The following is a 17,723-nucleotide window of genomic DNA, read 5'->3' as shown; positions in this document are numbered from 1 at the left end:
TTAACATTAGAGTCATAAAGCAGTAACGTGATCATATAATTATCAGTGCTTTGTCAGACTCAAAACAGATTTATTACCTTTCTCTTTCTTTCTCTCTGCTTTTCCTCTCTTTTTCTTTCTCATCTACTTTAGGAGGACTCTTTCTCATCAGGAACCGGTTTTCAGGTACAGGAGGAATTTCTTCAGGACGGACAGTTGATAATGGTTGTGCTTCAGGGTTTTCATCTTCACTTTCACTGGATGAGCTTTATTTTTTTAATATAAAAATATTAATATTTAAAGTGAGATATTTGGATGAGGGAAGACCTTTCAGCCTATTTAAATAATTCAGAAATTCTCTTAATCCCATATACAATGAGACCACAAGAAACTCAGGAAACAGCTATTTAAGAAGCAGTTTCTTTTCCCCATGGTATCTTTGCTCCAAAGTGTACAACTGTAGTCAATGTCTGACCAACACTTTTAATCTATGAATTGCAATGATGCAATACTCAACATATATTTGCTGTCTATTAAGATACAGCTTTTTAATTTATTTTAAAAAAGCCATCAGGGGAGTAAAATTCAGATTTTACACTAGCATATACATCTGGCTACAAACTTGTGTGAAATGGGCTTAGTCCCACAGAAACAGCTTTTAGGAAGCACTGCCGTGAGTGAACATTTCTTACATTTTGCTGATAGCTTAAAAAACGTGACTTGCACCAACATAACTTGTATCTCACATTAAACTACAAGTAAAATTTGTATATTGGAAATAGTATTGTCTGAAGCAAGAGTGCCTTTTGAGGGTTATTATCTTCTGGCATATCAGAGAGAAATTAAGGACATTCATCTATTAATTTTTTATTTTTGCTTTCACTCCTGTATACTTCATTATTCTAAGTCCCACTGCATGGAATTTAAATTGAATTGTACAGAAGTGGATATAGAGAAACAAGGTATCACCACTCATTTCAAACCTAGCACTCCTGCCACTTTTCAAGCCAAATACACACAAGTCTTAGTTCATTCCTTTACAAGCTGCAGCACGTATGCATGTGAACACTGTCCTTTGCCACCATATCAGAAAAATTTAAGCTTGTATATGGAAACCGATTGTTTCCCAAACTTTTAAAATACCTACTTCAGTAGTTACAGAATACTACTCACAGTTATATGACAAGAAAATGGCACTGTATGGTGTACATGTTAGAAACCAAAAAATAGAAAAATTGACCTTTTCTTGCTTTTCTTTCTCTTTTTCTTTTCTTTCTTATGTTTCTTGGAATTTTTCTTGTGTTTCTTTTTTCGTTTTTTAGATTTATCTTCTGAAGCACTCTCAGAATCTGATGATGAATCAGAAGATGATTCTGAATCACTTGAACTTTCCGAGTCACTGGACGAGGAAGAGGACTTGTGTCTCTTCTTTTCTTCTTTCTTGGCTTTAAGTCAGAATAGCAGAGGCACATATCAAACACTTGTAAGTAAACCTCAGGAAAAACAACTTACCTATTATCTGCTTGACCTTCTTTTAATTGTCATGAGACTACTTCATCAAAATACTTAGGAACAAATTGAAATTTTGGAGAAAACAAACAGTTTTTCTCAAGCACAATAAAGGATATATATACATAAGAAATTTCCAATGTTTTTTATTTTTGAATCTTTAAAGTATCAAATGCTAGCAGCATTACGTCATCTATGTAAGCCAGCATCTCTTTTGTATCAATCCAGAATACTACTTTCAGAATGCAGTGACACAGAGAGGTTAAGTATTTCCTCAGATTTCCTCCTCAGTGTGATGCTTCTAAAGAAACTCCTGCACCTGTTTTAAGTATGTAAAAAATTATCTGTGACAGTTTTTTACACATAGCATCCAGTAATCTAGTGCAGTCAAGTCCTCATCCCCTCATCTCTAAATAAATCTAGTTCTTCTATACAAATAGATTTGCTCCCTTCATAAAGCACTTCATCTGGATATTCATGATGATACCCAAAAATATTATCACCTCAGAGGAAAAACATACCAAGCACCTACCTTCTTCTGTGATTCCTTCCGCATACTATCTTAGCTTCTCTGCTAAACCCAAGAAGCACCAGTTCTGTTTTCATTCCATAAAGACATGTCCAAATCCTACCATACAAGCTTATACAATCAATCTTAGTTTAAGTCTCCCTTGTTATCATACTGTATCCTCTCATGGAAATTTGCCATGATACTGTCCTCAGTGGCAACCTCCTTATTCCTTTGTCTTAACAGCAAATTCTTAGAAGCAGTCTCCTTTGGTAACTGCCTTGTATTTCACAGTATCAGTTCCCTTTCCCCCCCCCCTTTTGCATTTTAAGTGCTATAAATAGTTTAACTGTTAGATGACTCTCTGGTGATGATCCTCCATGCCACTGCTCACCTTCCAGAAACTGCTCCTCCTATCTGGATTCCCCAGCCTCTTCCATATACTGAGACATCCAAGGGCTTCCCCTGCTCCACTTGCCAGCTTTGGACTGCAGCTTGGCAAATTTCCTTCTGATATGATGGCAAACTGCTCCTCCTATTGCCACTGCCTCAGGTCAGCACAGCTCATCAGTGGTTCCACATTGAGCATTTTGCAAATATTTCCAGCCATAACACCATCACTCACAGCAGTGACGGATCTCCCTTTGCAGGTCCTACAGATAGCCTTTCCCTTTCAATAGCAGGACTCTCCACTCACCAGGATCTCCATCATGGCTTCATCAGTCTGGCTCTGCATTAGTGCCCTCTAGGGTGCACACCTGCTCCCACCATTCAGCTCTGCCCTCCACTTGTCCAGTCCTGGTATCTAAGGCCTCTCATTCTCTGAACACTCCTACTGCCCACCATTATCCAGTACTATGCCTTATAGTCAGCTGAGCGGGCTGTCCCATCACCCTGGCATGAATTTCTCTCCGTGGCACATAAGACCAGCCACAGGAAGCACAGCCTCCAGGATCCCAGCAGTACTATGCTACAGAGATACAAGGACACAGACACACTGATAGGATCAGTCAGTCGGATCTTTCCAGAAGCCTCTTCTCTTTCAGAAGTTAAAGGAAAAAAACATTTTTACATCTATTTTATTCACTCTTTTGATGATAAGTACTTTAAAGCTTTGCCTAATGGCTTTCAGTCATCAGACTGCTCAGTGCCAAAACTTCCATTTAGTCACTCAATTCCAAATGGTATAGAATGGGCTGAAAAGGAGGGTGGTAAACCATGGACAACATCAATATGGAATGCGTATCTCACCCACTAGCTTCACTTACTCTGTATCTGTGTTGTTTTATTTTCTTATCTATGGCACTCTTGCGCTTTCTAATTGCTCATGGGTATTTATGAGAAAAAATGAAATTATGTCCTAACACAAAGGATGACATATGAGTTAGTCTACAAACTTTGAGAAGCCAGGAGCCATAAGACAACTTTGCTTGGAATTCTGAGGTATTGAAGAGATTACTTCAAACTCCAAAGTCATTCTGCTAGACATCACAACAGGTGAACACAGAACTTCATTAAAAAGCAAAAGAAAAACTAAGCAGCTCAAGTTTGAATGCCTGTGTTTTCCTTAGGCCAAAGAAACAATTATTCTTGACTCTGCTGTGCCAGCAGAAAGTCCTATGAACAAAAAAACATGATTATTCCTATCATAGCTCCTACCAAACATGCATCCTGGGTTTTCCCTGAGATTCTTCAAAGTGACCACAAAACCTTAGACTTATTTTGTAAAAGAAGCAGAATTCAACCTCCAATATCACGTTCAGCTCTGGAATGGCAGAGCAGGGCACCCCTTCCAAAAAGAAAGGCAGGTTCTGTCATATTCCTATTTAAGAATATAGTTTATAATAACTTCACTAAAGGGCAACTCCAGGCTTTTCTACTGCAAGTGTCTGGTCTGAAAATTTACCTGAAACAAACTTAAAATTGAATACCTGTAAAGAAAGCAGCAGTTATCAAATAGTCAGCCTCCCATCAAGTTAACATAGCACTCTACTTCCTATATGACAAGTGCTTGCCAGCTATGTACTAAAACTTAGCTAGTATAAGGAAATTCAAGACAGAAGCTTTGAAGCAGCACATGCTTCTTTAATGTCTTCTGCATCAACACTTTTTCAGTTTTCCAGCAGACAAACTGTACTGCAATATTATTAGCCTTTTCACTGATTGTCCTGCCATCCATCACAAGTAAGTTTCTAAATATTTTTATAAGCAACCAACAGGGAAGAAAATGAGCAAGATTACCTCACAGTGTGCATCTATGTAAATGTACAGTTCAACTTTACCTTTGGATTTTGGAATTAACTCTCCACAACTCAGTATGCGCACTTCAGCATATGGTTTACTAGATGCATCTGTTTTCTGGTTTTCTATTTCTCTCACAACTTCCTGACCTGAGATGACTTGTCCAAAAACAACATGGTGTCTGAAGAATTTAAACAGAAGAATTCTTAGTACTTAATTTTCTCAAGGCAGTTCCCAAACAAGCATAAGAAGAAGGTAAGAGCTACTTACCCATCTTAAGAGCTACTTACCCATCTAAGTGAGGTGTAGGTTTAGTTGTTCTGTTGTTTCCATATTTTAATTTAAAGAGAAAACCAGACAGTATTAGTGGAAAGCAGTCAACATTTGAAACATGTCAAATACACATATGAATGTGAAAGTTACCTTGAGTAAACTAATAAAACTGAACAAAACCAACAGATTTTTCTGTTTCTGTGCAGTTAAAAGTATTTAATGTTTTACACATTAAAGTACCTAGTCAATTAACTACTTTATCACATTTTCCTGAGCAAACAAAAGTGCACATAAATTTTGAGACAGCATGCTCATATAGGATATAATAAGCATTCTATTTATGAAATTACCTAAATGCTACCAGGAACAGATATAAAACTTAGAGGGAACTGTTTCAGAGCAGAAAAACTGAAAATAACCTTCTATGCATTAGAAAATAATAAAAAATCACAGGAAGATAAAAATATGGTATGTAAATATTGTTTGACATCCAAGTAGAACTTTCTCTTTGCTTTCCCCTACACTAGCATTACTAAGGCATACAGATGGCAGCCAAGGCAGAAGTAAAAAACTGGGATAATTACAGAAAACAGTCAGAAATCCCAAAATAAGGGTCTAATGATAAGTGACATGAACAACTCACCATTTTAATTAAGGCCATGAAACATGGATAAGAGTGACGTATTTGAAGAATGATTTCTGTAGATATATTAGATTTAAGAAAAGCCTACTGCAATGTATTTTAAGAATTTAACTGTAAATGAGACTGCACTGGAAAGTTATTTTGTGACAAGAAAATTTCTCTACTATTTTTGAGAACCCCCTGAACTGTTCTGCTTTCTTCCAGACAACACTTAGTAGAACACGGTGATAAGAGTTCTACAAGGAACTAACATGTTTGCTTTACTGCCTCAAGTTAGAACACAGCTGCTGAAAACTACCAAATGCTCTTTTGCACAATTAATAAGCACTAAACACAAGAGATAAAAAGACTCAGGTTCCCTAAATAGTGCATTAAGAAAACAGATACTTCCATGCAACTTTGATGGAAAAAACATCAACTTTGGGTTTGCACAGGAGTTAACTCTTCAGTGTTCAAAAGGATTACCTATACAGCTTGCAAATGGCAAACCACAAAACGTTTCAGGACAGCACCATACTTACATAAAAAACTGTGAACCATTTGTATCTTTCCCTCTGTTGGCCATTGAAAGGAGAAATTCTTTGTTGTGTTTTACAGCAAAGCTTTCATCTAAAGAAAGTTGTTTTTAGTTACTTTAAATACACCACATATGCTTAGATAAATACTGTAAGTAAACTCATCCTAATTAAATAAAACTGCTAGTCACTTTAGTAAACAGTTGTATTAAAAATAGATTCAAGATTATAGCTATTTAAAAAATATAATATTCCTTCCATTCTAAATAATTCAATTTATTAAGATAAACATGAATTAATGGTTTATAGCCTGAGAAAGCACTAAAAAAATGAGTATTCTTGCTCAAGAGATTGGTTTCCTATCAACATTGGCAGACAGCTCATCATTTTAAATTGTTGCTTTTTCTATTCTGCACATACTGATCACTGCCTCTTTGGAGCAGAGTGTTTTTAGCTGTACATTAACTATTAATAAACCCCTCATTTTAAAGCAGATTTAATGTTTTATTATTTTTTAATACACATGGATATCCACTATGATAGCAATCCCAAACAACTTCTGTTTGTCTGTCAGACACAGAGATAAACTTTACAGGCTAGTCACTAAGAATCACTTGAATTCCACTTCTGATAAGCAAATAATTTTAACAGTTCAAACATGAAAGACATCTGTAAGATAAGATATCTGCCTCCTTTCCCAAAAGCATAAAGGCTGCTGGGGGATCCAAACTCAGAGGAAGTTTGCTAAGCATTGTTTAGCTACAGATGGCAGAAGCAAGCAATAACAAAGAAGAAAAACCTGCTATCTGTAAGGCTATGGTTTCACATCCCAATGTGTCACTGGCAGTGAAAGGGACAGTCCCGCTCACTCACCAGTCACCTGTACAACTGTTATCTGGCATAGCATCCAGCATCAATATAACCCAACAGTGACTTGGTTAAGGGATCCAATGATCTCTTGATCATTTGCTGCAAGCTCAGATAAGAACCAATTTTAAAAGACAAGTAGCAGGGAGGATGGATGAGCATACCCACTAGCCACCACATGGGTTTAGGTATAGTACAAAAACTGCTTCAATAAACACAAGAGATGCTCCACTATATTTTGGACTAACATAGGCTGAGAAACCCACTGGAGTGCAGATGTACTTGTGAAATACTGACCTAAAAAGAACTAGGACTGTGAGCAGGGCTTTATATTTTGTTTTAAATAAATATTCACAAGTCCATCATGCCTTTCTGCTTTTCACTGGAAGAAAAGGCAAACCCCAACTTTTAGGTAGCTGCTGAAGCCAAAACTGTATGTTCAAAAACAGTTGCAAAATGCAGATTTTGTAAACCAGACAAATACAAAGGAGTTTGGTTTGGAACTTTCTTTAATTAAAAAGGTACATATCTTAAAATTAAATCAAATAACCTAACTGGACAAAGACCTCTAAGACCAGACAAAATCTTAACAAAAATAATGGAGTTCAGGATTACAAAACAGAGGCTATGGAATGTAAAGCTGATTGTTTACAGTAAGACCAAATTAGAGCAGACTGATAAAACTCTTACCTTCAAAAAAGCCACCATAAATGGATTCTCCTCCCCTGCCATTTCCTTGAAAGAGGAAAAGTGACAGTTATAACTTAAACTAGTGACTAAAAATGAGTCACAGTATGCAGAAAGTGCCTTATAATACAAAATATGATCCAACTGCATCCAATTCACTGGCAAAGATCATCAAGGCACATCCTTGTAGTTCCAAAGCAAGCTTGGAAAACAAAGTATTGTCCCTTGTATTCTACTACAGTCTCCCTTTTTTCCACATATTTCCCAGCAGATGCAATATTTTACCCTTACACTTAAACCTTTCAAAAGGAAGTACTTAGTACTCTGAGCAAAAAGCATGTGTGGGCATGCCTGTGTATAATAAGTTTATATAATTTTTCATGTAAAGGTTCTTACACAGAAAAAGGAAAAAAAGCAGCTGAGTAACTTAATAATTAATGTAAGTAAATTGTTACACAGGAACTCCCGCAATATTCTGTTACAAATATATATTAAATATATATTACATTTTCTTCAAAGATTCATATCATACCTTCACTGAAGTCACCTCCTTGGATCATAAAATCTTTCACAACCCTGTGAAACAGACAACTTTTGTAATGCAATGGCTTTTGGGTGGATTTTCCTGTACCCTTTTCACCTAAAGTAGAAAAGGAACAAAAACCAAAAATTACTTTCTGTACCTGCAGAATCTCCACTACAAAAAAAGTGCTATCTAGGAACTTAATAAAAATATTCTAGTAAACTCAGAAAAATTAGCTTGTGAAGCAGACATATCTGTAATACCAATAAGAAAGTAGCATTTAAAAAAGCAGGGCAGAAGCTACCTTCTCTCACTAGAGCTACACTAGAACTCCTTACTGACATTAGTATACAACTCTGGTCACTTCCATGCAGTTAGACTGAAATTAAACATCCAGTTTAGGTTTAAGATAACTGGCATTGCTCAGAAGCATGCAAGAAACATTCAGATCTTCAGTTACAACAGGGCAGGTTAGGATAACATAAAAACTCGTAACAAAAAACCTGACAAGGCAGGGGAAAGGAGAAAGAATCTTGTTCCCTCCCCTGCTCGTAATTACAACTGCCATCTTTCTCCCTTATGTCAGCTCTGGTGCTCAAAACCCGTAAGCAGAGTCTCTGCTTCAGCTACAACAATATATCCTTTCCCTGTTACCCTCAAATAGCTAAGGTCTCTGCTGAGAGAAAGATTAATGGCTCATGGTGGGTCCTGTGAATGCCGGAGCCAACCTCAAGGTAACAGCAAGGTAATCAGTGGGAATATGTTGGAAGAAAAAGGATCTCTTCCCCTGAGTGCTAGCAAACCATTACACTCTATTTTTGATAAATGTGAAGCTGTATCTGTTCCAGTAACTTGGCATATGCCTAACATAGATACGTCAGAAAAACAGGGAGCTATTGGTCCCTGTTTTAAGAGGACAGCATATACTTTTCAAAACTGCCAAAAAAAGTAGCAATAAAATAAAATCAAAACTGGAATTAGTTTGCTGATCATAACCACTCTGCCCATATATTTTCCTCACTGTTCTTAAATACATTAAAGCAGAATAGTAGTTTGGCACATGAACTTGATTTTGAATGTCACAAACTAAACATGAACTTAGTAGTAATTGTTCCTGACCGGAAATGAGGTTAAAAGACTTAAAGGCAAAAATTCAAAGTAGAAAGGAATAACACCTTTACGCAATAAACCTGACTTTTGGACAGCTGATAGCAGATCAATGATGCCATGGTCACATAACACATTCACAGCCATTAAAAAAAGAACTATTTAAGGTTCAAATTTGTTAAGAAATGTTGATAATCTGATTTTGTGCCAGTAAACTTAATATCAGATCACATAACACCTACATTCCTGCAGACACCATGAATGGTGCGCTAAGGGTTCTAGCTAACTCATCATGAATGTAATTATGCACCCACACCTGACTCAGATCATATTAGTACTGCTGGGTGCCTTAGCATTAACAGCTACAGGGCCTTGACCTGAAAAACAACAGAGTTGGAGGGAGAAGCAGCAGCAAAAGCTGAAGACAGAAAGCACATATGCTATTTATATATTTGCAAAATTATTCATGTGATAATAAATTTAAGTTTTGCTAAAGAGACAGCACTTTCAAGGAAAGGAGGCTGTCCACAAGACAACAGTTCTGTTTGAAACTTCCAGGAGAGAATCATCTCAGTATTTTGTTAAGGAAATTATCTGAATTTAATCAGGAGTGGAAATCACCAGTCTCTATCAACAAAGAAAAATTAAAATGAAAAAAAAAAGATACTGCCAATACCTTTCAAATACCTCAAAATATCGTAAGATTGAAAGTAAGTCTGCATGGCTGACCTCTTATTGGCTACCTTTCAAGCCTGGATGATGTTACATAATGTGAACAGTAATATCTCATGCTAGTAACAGAAAATCAGCTTACTGTGGCCGTATTTAAAGTTGATTAGTATATACTCCTTGTAACATACTAAGCCAAAGCTACAAAAAGCTTTGATTCTACATCAGCTGTATATGGGAAATCAGCTAAATTACTAGAGATGCCAAGAGCCAGTATTTTACATACTTATTTTTGTATGTAAGAAAAATTCAGGAAAAACAAGATAGACATCCAACTAGCTAACATGGCATTACATTTAAAATTATAAATGGGGATTAAAAAAATTTACAAACCTGTGCAAAGGCAGCGAAAATTTTCACATGTCTTTGGACATACATCTGAAAACAGCTCAAAGACCACTCTTCCAGCTAGAACAAAAAAAAAGGTATATTTACTATGAAGTTAACTGGTATTTGTATTATTCTTATATATCTTATGGTAACAAATAGGTATTTTATTTTCTTACCAGGTACATTGTTGATGGCTATGTCAAAGAAGCAACGAGGTCTCTGTACCTTTACTCCCATGGCTTCAGAAATTTCAATACTGTAAGTAATAAAAAGAAAATTTAGTTTTTCCCTTTTGTGCAGTGAAACTATGTGTAAGTCAATGCAGAAGATTTTACAAAACAAAACAAACTGCTGAATAGCAAACCTTCAAAAAAAGAAAAGCAAATGTATTTTTAAAGGTTTGGAAAATGCTAAGTATTTTAAGTCACTGTCACATTTTGCAGACACAAATGAGTAATTTTATTCATGCTTGCTGCCATAGTATTTAATTTAAACTTGGATGCCATAGCTCTGGATGAGGAAATACAAAAAGAAAATATACCGGAAGGTATGGGGACAAAAGAGCTGCTCCTAGAATTCTCTGTAAATTAAGCAGCAGAGAGGAAAGAAAAAGAAACAACGACCAAACAACTTTGAGGCCAAAAATCTTGTTTTGAGTAGTCTCAAACAACTTTTTGCAACTGCCTTTCAAACTGCTTTAAAAGATTAATTTGCAATCTCCGTGAGGCTTAGAGTTAGTGGATGAGGAGGCTGCCATCTCCACACGCCAACCCACCCCTCTGGTCAGAGTTTATCAGATTCAGATCAGGCCTGTTCTTCTCAGGAATACATCAGCTGCTGCAATGCACAACCCAGTTCAGCTCACTTCATCTCAGTTACTGTACATTACCCGGGCCATGAATTACAGCTGCTCAAGGGAGAACATTCTGCACAGAAAGGTGGACAGTCCAAGATGGTGAACCTCCTAACTGCTGTAGCTGGTACCAGAATTTTTGCCACACAAAGACAATGGTGGAAAGTAATTTATTATGGTTACAATTTGGCAAATCACTAGCATATCGTCATGTTAAGACTTAAGCATTCAATTTCTTAGGAATATACTTCTTGGATTCCTGTCATTGCAGTTATCAAGAGCTGCTCTAATTAGGATCCAAACCATTATACATGAAAAAAAAACCACAAAGATGTAGTTCTTCCACAAGTACTGCTAAGTGAAATTTCAGCTTTTTATTGTTTATTTTTCTTTTATGTCATTGCTTATCTCTTTTGAGCCACCATTCCTGGAGGTATTTAAGACATGTATATGTGATGCTTAGGCAGATAGCTCACTGGTGGACATGGAACACTAGGTTTACCGTTTAACTCTATGGTCTTAAAGGATTTTTCCAACCTAAATTATTCTATGATTCTTTACCAAGAGTTATAATGCAACTTCTTGTCTCTGAGCATATAAATCCCTTTGTGTAACAAGCAACGTCTTAATCCCATTTGCATCTCCGGCCTAACATTATGTACAATAATTATATTATTTCCCTTTTCTGAAGCTCTGAATTACTTTTAAGAGGAAAAAAAACATTGACAGCAAAAGTATCTATAAGACTGGAGCACCTTTTCCAGAATTTGGAATAGAATTAATAAATTTTTGGTTCTAACCACTCTTTATTGCCAGAAAGCACTACTCAAAACTAGTGATATACTGCATACATCTCTCCTAGAGCTTCACTCATAGCTGTGCCACAGAAGAGCTTCGAAAAATTCAGTTGTTGCCATCTGTCACTCCCAGTTTCTGAAGAAGAAGCTATAAGAAATCAGAAGACTGCCGTGTAACCATGTTAAGTCTGTATTCTCTCTACTTGTGGTCAGTGTCATTCCTAACATTTTGCCACAGTTACACAGTGAAATCAGAACAATGCAGGACTGATTTAAATTAAAGACCACTCAGGAGTTTATCATACACGTGAGCTGTAGCATGAGAAGACTTTGCAAACACGCATAATCTCAATAGATATTCTCTTAGCTGTGTAATGGATACGTTAACTCCCACAAGCCAGACTTGTAAAAAGCAGCAGGCTTGTCTCAGTCTCCTTGCTCCTCTCCCTGAATTACCTTTGCTCTTCTACTAGAACAGCAAATTTTGCAGCCAGGCAGAGAAACAAATAGAGAAGATACCTGTAGGAGAACTTTGATGTTCTCAGGCGAGCAGAAGGCTGACCAGCTCACCACGCTGCTGCACAGACTCTGTGGCAGTGCAAGGAAGGTGGCAGCGTGTGCAAGGGAAGGGAGATGTGACAGGTGGGAGGGGACAGACTGCTCAAAGAACTGAGACCAGCCCAAAGGACAGCAGAACAGATTATACAGCTGCACTGATGGATGAAGGAATATTAATTTCTAAGAAGAATATTTCTTAGAATAAATGCTCTAATAAATGTTTGGTGGTAGAACTGACAGTTTTAACTAACCTAAGACTTCTAAGTACCACAACTGATCAACCGACTATATCCAAACTTTAAACATATTAAACATATAGCTGTAGTGCTTCAGTAAGGAGGGATTAACTCCTGCTTTACAAGCAATTTCCCTATACAACACAGAAGTATAAACAAACATGTATACACAACATTTTAGCCAAAATAAATACAAACTAGCTTAACATGTGACAAATTTTTAAAAACATAATTAATACAGCAAAATAGTAAAATAAATGTCAATACATCTATGTCAGTCAATTTTTAACTCAGTTTTATAAAGAACAGGGTGGGAGAGGGAAGGAAGAAAGACTTCTACCCGAGTCCTTACTCTCACCTACAAATAAAGTTGTGTGTGTTCAAACTGTTATCATCAACATCCCCTGCACTTTCCCTAAATCCTCCAATGATATCCCCTCAATACTGGCTGCACTTAGTTCTAAATGACAATCTTGTCAACTGGTCAACATGAACATCATGACTTGACAAACACCAGGCCAAGCAATTATACCTAACTCCCAAGTTGATGTTGTGTAAACCAGGCTAAAATATCAGTGACATTTATCCCACCTACAAGTCAAGGAGCATTTACTTTCCAATACACCAAGATACCCTTTGCACAGTTATAACTTCAGACACAACTTCTCCTAAACTACTGAGTCACAAACAATTCATAAACTATTATTTTCTATTCATGTAGTATTTAATACCAAACACAATCTTCTACACACCGATCATTAAAAACCTGTCGGCATTAAAAGCAATGCATGGGATATGAATGTTAATTACAGAACCAACAAAGACAAACAATTTGAAAACACCATGAATAAAGTCATAAAATTAAAAGTAAAGCTCAATAGTACTACATGCCTGGTAACAATAGAGCTTACATGACTTGTGTATTTTTCTCTTCAAATTTATTTTCAATTACAATGTAGATACTCTTAACCCACAATACACTGCATTTTTAATTGCAACTTGATGGAATTTTTACAGTCAACCTGAAAGATGCTCACTATACATACACACAAAAATATGCTATGCAGGACGACAATTGAGAAGTCAGCTCACTTCTTCCTTACAAAACTCAGTAATAAAGGACAATATAACAATCCAAGTACTATCTGAAATTTTCAAACAATTCATCATTCTCAATCACCTCCTGTTTGAGGAGTGTCTTACTAAGTCTAGAGTAGAAACTGAAAAAAGAAAAGCAAAAAACCCCAAACATCCCCCCCCAGCACTTCAGTATTTCTAATAAAAGATGCCTGTTTGTCAATAAACATAAAAATGCTGTAAGTTAAACTGCAATTCCACTTTCAGAAATAAAGCAAATACACCCAAAATACTTAAGTCTTGTCAGAATAGCTGCATCCATAACCAGTGCATCATCAGCCATGTCTGCCAGGGTTCACATCCCTTTATATCTCTATCAGTCTCATTATTTTGTTCAAATATTTGTAGAATAAAGCTGGACAGCTGTTATCCTTCAAAATTATCTGTGCCAAAGAAAAAAGAGACTCATATGTGCTGATATGTTTAAAGATACAGTCTTGAGAATTTTTTTTTCAAAATCACTTGTGCTAGTAAGAATCTGGTAATAACACTGGTCAATATAAACTAGCTCCTTTCAACTGAAACAGACCAAGAAAAAAATCACAGGTGCACACCAAATGAAATATCAACATGCCATGAATATCACAAGAGCTGATGGCAAGCAGTAACATAGTGGTATTTCCTAGTTTTATGAGGGGGATTTAAAAAAGCCTTTATTTGTAACTATGCTGAACAAGTGACAGGCCTACCTATTTGTTTCAGTCATCGCACAGAACAGATCTGGAGCATTTAGTAGGAAAATACATACACTGTCTTATTCCTTCACTTCTTTCTCTGTTAGCATCAGCTCTCCCCTATTTTAATTTTGCCTTGAGCTTGCCTTTGTATTTGTTTCCTTGCATCGATTTACAATTATCTTCTGCATTGGTCTTCATTCAACATCCAAATGAAGTTAACAATACACTGCACACATTCACATTGCTAGTATTTTGTTTCAGGCCATCTACAAATGCAGGAAGACAAAACTGTATTTATTTATATTGCAAAGATAGTAGCCATCTGGAATCTTCAGAAATAACATTTTTAAGCAAAGCTTTGAGTCCAGAAAATGCAAATGCACAAATCAAATACTTAACATACACCACATTCACTAAGGCTGTCATTTCAGTCACATGAAGTCAACATAAATGTGGGCTGATACCAGAAAGAAGGGATTATATATCCATGTGCTTAGCTTTTATGCAGGTGGCCACCAAGCTGCATAAAAACCATCCTTTCCTTCTTCCTCCAAGAAAATACTTGGCAGCAGCATGTAACAGCTTAAAGTGATGGTGGAACCACTGACTTAAAATGTTATATGCTCATTCCAGTATGGATTAAGCTGGAAATGAGCTTACAATTGTGAAATGGGAGACATGAAATTTTGTTCCTAGCTCCATTCCTGTGTCAGAGCTTCCATCTGTGTTAGAACGATAATGCAAGTCTGAGCAACAAAAATCAAGCCAGCCCAACCTTTAATCTCCATCAGTTCCTCAGAATTTTCCCTAAACACCACCATCTTTTTCTGTGTTTCACCATCAAAAAAACTCTGAATTAGCAGCAATGATAACTAAGGAATTTTTTTTCCTTCATTTTACATTTTTCACTCAGCACAAGGTTTTTGTTGCCAATGGATTTAGAAATAAAGTACTACACTTAACACATGTCAAGTTTATGATGCCATCTTTGTAATCACTTGGATTTAACACATCTGTAAGAAAATAAGAAGACATCTGCATTCTACACAAGTCTATGAAATGTAGGCAGGAAGACCTTCTACTCATCATCAGAAAACACATATTACAGGTTTATAACCTGACTGTCACTTCTCATGGTATTTAGAGGAAAAAAAGCCAATGACAAAAAAGACAACATTCTTGCAGGCAAAAGGTGACCAATACTACTTTTCATCAAGCCTCCTTCTTTAGCATAATGCTACAAGTCTTTTTTTGGATAATCACATAGTGCTTTTTTCCCCTAAAAAAAAATACTAAATTGACATACCTCGCAATATCAAACCCTGTCTTCCATGAACATGAGGCAAGAGTTTGCTGTCCCCTTAGGGAGATTTAAGTAAATAATACCCACAGATAGGTCCTGACTAAGTATGCAGTACATACTCCTAACACTACTGCACTGCATAGTTAATTTACATCACTTTCAGTAGGATTTTTTGCAACTATGAACATGAATTTAGTCTTCTTGTACTAAAGTATATAAGGCATACACTTTAGTATATAAGGAATACACATCCAGTTATAAACATCTCAGCTGGGAGAATGTAACATTCAGCTGAGAAGGTAGTAGCACTATCTTAAACCAAGTAAGTAGAAATACAGTTTCCTACTAGATCATGCCCTTTGTTTTATTTTCCTAGGAAATATACATCTACAGCGAAAAAAATGTTAAAACATCTAGCAAAACTGTTGTAAATAGCAAGTAAAAAGCGTTGCTGATGAGAACTAGCAATGATTTTCTATTACCTCATCTATGCACAAAGTAATTTTTTTCTGTTAAAATTTGTGAAAAAATACAGGTGTTTCATCAGTGGACAAATAACCTCTGTTGGTGTTCAGTTTCCTCTTAGAAGCAGCAAAGAAACGTCTATTTTGATTGTACTACTTGTAATAAGAAAGTGCATTAGCACAGGTCTGAAACAATACTGTCAAACTTACAGAATGCTAAGAAAAAGGAAGTTTTAGCATTGCAATGAGGTTAAAAAAGCTTTTAAAGGGGGTACTGTAATCTCCATACCATTGACCCATTAGAATTTCTAAACTAAATTTCAGAAGTGGAATCCCTTCCCAATCTGTGTTATTAAAGAATACAGCAAGACCACGCAACAGCAGGAGACAGTTCTTAATGTTGACCTGTATCTGCCAACAGTTAACAAAAAACCCTGTTATTCTATCATCTTCTATTCTCATGTTCTCCTCCCTTCTCTACTACTTCAGCCCTAGAACCCTTCTCTCCCTCGTCCCAGTGTCCTATCTAAACCTGAGTCCCTTAGAAAGAAGATGGCTCAGTTTGCTCCCTGGTACTCACTGACTGCTTCCAAATGGATCATGGTTGCTAAATACAAATAGCATGGAGTGAACTGTTAGTGGACAGATCATGCTGCAACAAAATAAAACTGAAAACATATTCTTCGCTTCAAATATCCTCATAATTCACTGATTATGAGATCCTAAAAATCTGCTTTTGAGAACACCCTGATGACTACCTAACTTAAAAAAAAGTTTGTTTCTACAAAAGAGGACTGGGAAAGTGGGAAGTCTTAATAAGAAATACTGTCCCAAAAGGAGCTCTCAGAGGATTACTGATATTGGTATCCTTTACCTGTTCACCTTCAGATCGACTTCATGTAGATGAAACAATACTTCTGAAATCTTTTTTTTTTTTTTTTTTTTTAAACTGAGAAATCAAGCTCTGCAAGGTTATCTAAACTAATGCTTCATAAATCATGTGCAATCTCCATATTATCAGATATATATCATGGTAGTACCTAAACATTTGAGTTATGTTGGACCCCAATGTATTAATGAATGCAAACAGTGAAACAAGTTTGGGGAAGAAAGATAAAGCAAAAAATTAATTCCAATCAAAAGTAAAAACATTTATCCCGATCCAAAGAAGACCCTCTTGTGCAGGCAATAAAGAACAAAAACATGAGAAAAAAATACTCTCTCAAAAGAAAAGATATATCTTAGAAAACCGATTTTATGCAACAGAAATGGTCTCATGTTTCTCTCAAAATAGGTCTTGCATGATTACTAGTCAAACGTTAGGCAACCACTAGAAAAAATATTTATTGTCATGATGGATACTTTATTGAGACTGAACTGTAAAGCAATGTTTAGCACAATAGATATTATGTCCACAGTTTCAATAATCTACTTTGCTTTCTCCTAACCCTCTCTCCAGCAAAGCTACCTCAACGACTGCATCTACAATCACTACACACAGTACTTCTTGTCGGTCGTGGCTGCAAACAAAATGAGCCTGACACTCACTACGATCAAAAACCTCAGAAATGCCTTAGGAAATCATTAAAAGTGTGCAAGAGGACCCTCCTGCCAGCCACGGCAGCTCCTTTAAGTGCCACTTCCCTAGGAGAGGCCTGCAGAGGAAAACATGTGGCACGCAGAAGCCCGGTGACTTCCAGGGGCGGAGGAAGGGCTCATTCAAACTCCCGGGCAGCGCTCGAGGCCGAGCAGACGGACCCGCGGCCTGCCCGGCCCGCGGCTCGTTG

The 17,723-nt window shown here is 36.6% G+C and overlaps 1 protein-coding gene across 1 annotated transcript in view; it reads right to left on the bottom strand.

Moving 5' to 3' along the window:
* PPIG (peptidylprolyl isomerase G (cyclophilin G)) overlaps positions 1-10,162 on the bottom strand; it is a 13,196-nt gene extending 3,034 nt beyond the window's left edge. Inside the window, exons 1-9 of the mRNA XM_009996132.1 lie at positions 10,088-10,162; positions 9,915-9,989; positions 7,755-7,862; positions 7,226-7,270; positions 5,675-5,762; positions 4,528-4,557; positions 4,279-4,418; positions 1,220-1,424; positions 78-245 (exon numbers count right to left, since the gene is read on the bottom strand). Of these exons, the coding sequence (XP_009994434.1) occupies positions 78-245; positions 1,220-1,424; positions 4,279-4,418; positions 4,528-4,557; positions 5,675-5,762; positions 7,226-7,270; positions 7,755-7,862; positions 9,915-9,989; positions 10,088-10,148 (920 nt within the window). The 5' untranslated portion in view covers positions 10,149-10,162. The remainder of the gene's footprint in view (positions 1-77; positions 246-1,219; positions 1,425-4,278; positions 4,419-4,527; positions 4,558-5,674; positions 5,763-7,225; positions 7,271-7,754; positions 7,863-9,914; positions 9,990-10,087) is intronic.
* Positions 10,163-17,723: the final 7,561 nt, after the last annotated feature.

Source organism: Chaetura pelagica, unplaced genomic scaffold (assembly GCF_000747805.2).
Source record: "Chaetura pelagica isolate M959 unplaced genomic scaffold, ChaPel_1.0 scaffold3, whole genome shotgun sequence".
NCBI lineage: Eukaryota > Metazoa > Chordata > Aves > Apodiformes > Apodidae > Chaetura > Chaetura pelagica.
This window is presented reverse-complemented; position numbering and strand designations above follow the sequence as displayed.